The sequence below is a fragment of the Arachis ipaensis genome, chromosome B01, assembly GCF_000816755.2.
Source record: "Arachis ipaensis cultivar K30076 chromosome B01, Araip1.1, whole genome shotgun sequence".
Classification (NCBI taxonomy): Eukaryota; Viridiplantae; Streptophyta; class Magnoliopsida; order Fabales; family Fabaceae; genus Arachis; species Arachis ipaensis.
Genome location: NC_029785.2, coordinates 22,616,810 through 22,618,973, shown reverse-complemented (window position 1 = coordinate 22,618,973; position 2,164 = coordinate 22,616,810). Strand labels below are relative to the sequence as shown.

The window sequence follows — 2,164 nt, the reverse complement described above, 5'->3', positions numbered from 1 at the left end:
TAAGTGTCAAAACTCAAAATAAAAGAAATCTGATCCATATATGTTCCTATCCCCACATTATTGAATAACGAGCACTCCAAAACATTGAAACCAAGATTAGCCATTAATACTTGGGCTAATTCCACAATGAAGATAACAGTACAACATCCTTTTCGCAAAAATTAATTGGCAATCTATAAATTAAGAAAAAAAAAAAAAAAAGACAAATAAACAATCTTACATACATCAATGCTGGGCAGCCAGCGGTCTCATTTCTCATATTAACATCTTCAATAGAATCTAGACAGGCTACAACAAGCAAGTCAAATAAAAGTGTGATGTTTTCTTCACTGTCACTAGATTGACATACTAAATGCATATCATTTCACTTCACCAAGCTTAAAATTTATTTAAAAAATAACATTATTTAAAACATTGAAGAAGCTACTTCTAATGATTTTGATATCAAATGAAAGTGACCCTAACCATGCTTAATCTTAAACTAACTCATACTTCATCCTAAAGAGTAATTAAGGCACATAATTAAACTGTAATAAGCTTGAGTATTATGCAAATCAAAATTAAATCATCGTCTCCATTAATAATAGTTATGATGAAGAGGTTTATCTTTTAGCAACATACAAAATTTGTATTTGTAGGAGCATAGGAGAATAATGTGGTCCAGATTTAGTTCAGATGATAAAATTTTCAACTTTATTCTTTACTACTACTACTATAAAGGGATAAAATGCAAGTAAGCTAAGAAGCAAACCCAAAATTTAAATTTTCTTTTAAGAAAATCTTCATCAATAATTCATGTCTTGAATCCAAACTTGTTTTAGTGAAAAAAACACAGAGCATTCAATTCATGAGACAAAGAAAAAAGAGAGGACACAATATCACACAATTAATACAAGGAGTTACGCCTTCTCTTTCTGTTAATTAGTCCAAAATAAAGAAGAAATAGAGGAACAGAGAAACAGATAATCAGAAGGAAGAAAGACTTACCAGTGTTTACGGTGCCGATTGAGGGAGAGACAGCAACGATTGAGGGTTCTGAATCCAACGAGGGTTTGTGAGAGAGAGACCACTGATGGAGTAGGAGGGCACGCCGATTCCTGGGTGTGTGGACGGAGCAGAACTGATGGAGGGTTCCGAATCAAACGAGGGTGCGTTGACGGAGCAATGCTGATTCTTGGGTGCGTGGATGAAGCAGGGTTGATGGTGCGAGAGACTGTTGAGAAATAACTAGGGTGCGACAGAGAGAGGGCTGGGTGTGAAGGTTAGATGAAGGGCTGGGATGAACATGAAGGTGAGTTGGGTGGTGTGACAGTCATCACGATCGACAGTAATGAACAGTGCTGCTGGGTGCGACGGCTTCTAGCTAAGGTTAAAGTGAATTTGGAAATAAAAGTGAAGTGTATGTATGAACGCTGTTTTTTTTGCTAGGTTAAAAGTTAACTTAGAAAAAAGTTAAATGTGGAAAAAAAGGTTGGAAAATTAGATTTTTGGGACCTCTATTGGTACGTTTTTGTAGGGTGCCTAAGTAAATACTGAAATTAAATTTTGGGAGAGGGAACTCTATCAGCATGCTTTTGTAGGGTGCCAAAATAAACACAACATATGGGCACGCTTTAAAAAGGTGACTATTGGAAAACAAAGTAGCCACGCTTTTCAAGCGTGCCAGTTTCCTTCTATACCCACGCTTTACAAGCGTGGCAAAAAAAAGTATGGCCAAATTTCAAATCAGTGGCCACCCTCGAAAAAACATGCCGATTTCCCTCTATGGCCATGCTTTTCAAGCGTGGCAAAAAAAAGCGTGGCCAAATCACAAATCAGTGGCTACCCTCGCAAAAGTGTGGCCATTGACCACTTTTGGGAACGCTTTAAAAGCGTGGCAAGAAAAAAGTGTGCTGACAGGCCTTTTTTCTTGTAGTGTAAATAATGGATACTAGGCACTGCGCATATCGATCCATGCAATGTTGTAGCTAACTTGTTAAGTATCAAAAAGTCAATGAAAAAAGTGGTAATGAGAGATTCGTATGACTCGAACGGTGGCGAGTGGCTTATCGACGGCACTGCCGGAGAAGTGGCCACCATAGAGGAATGAAGGACAAAAGGGGAGAATGGAGAGAGACGAGGTGCGGCCATGTGGGTGAGGTGGCTATACCAAAGAGGGTGCTGT

The 2,164-nt window shown here is 38.3% G+C and overlaps 1 protein-coding gene across 15 annotated transcripts in view; it reads right to left on the bottom strand.

Annotated features, from left to right (window-relative positions):
* Positions 1–1,445, bottom strand: part of LOC107627358 — a 4,118-nt gene extending 2,673 nt beyond the window's left edge. For 3 of the 15 annotated variants that reach the window (XR_002359526.1, XR_001617576.2, XR_002359530.1), the window contains exon 1: positions 988–1,404. Coding sequence is in view for 1 of the 15 variants with exons in the window: in XM_016330201.2 (XP_016185687.1) it covers positions 225–259 (35 nt within the window). In the remaining 14 variants the exon portion in view is untranslated. Of the gene's footprint in view, positions 1–224; positions 289–987 lie in introns of all 15 variants that reach the window. The other 12 variants (XR_001617579.2, XR_001617580.2, XR_001617577.2 and 9 more) reach the window with 8 other exon arrangements.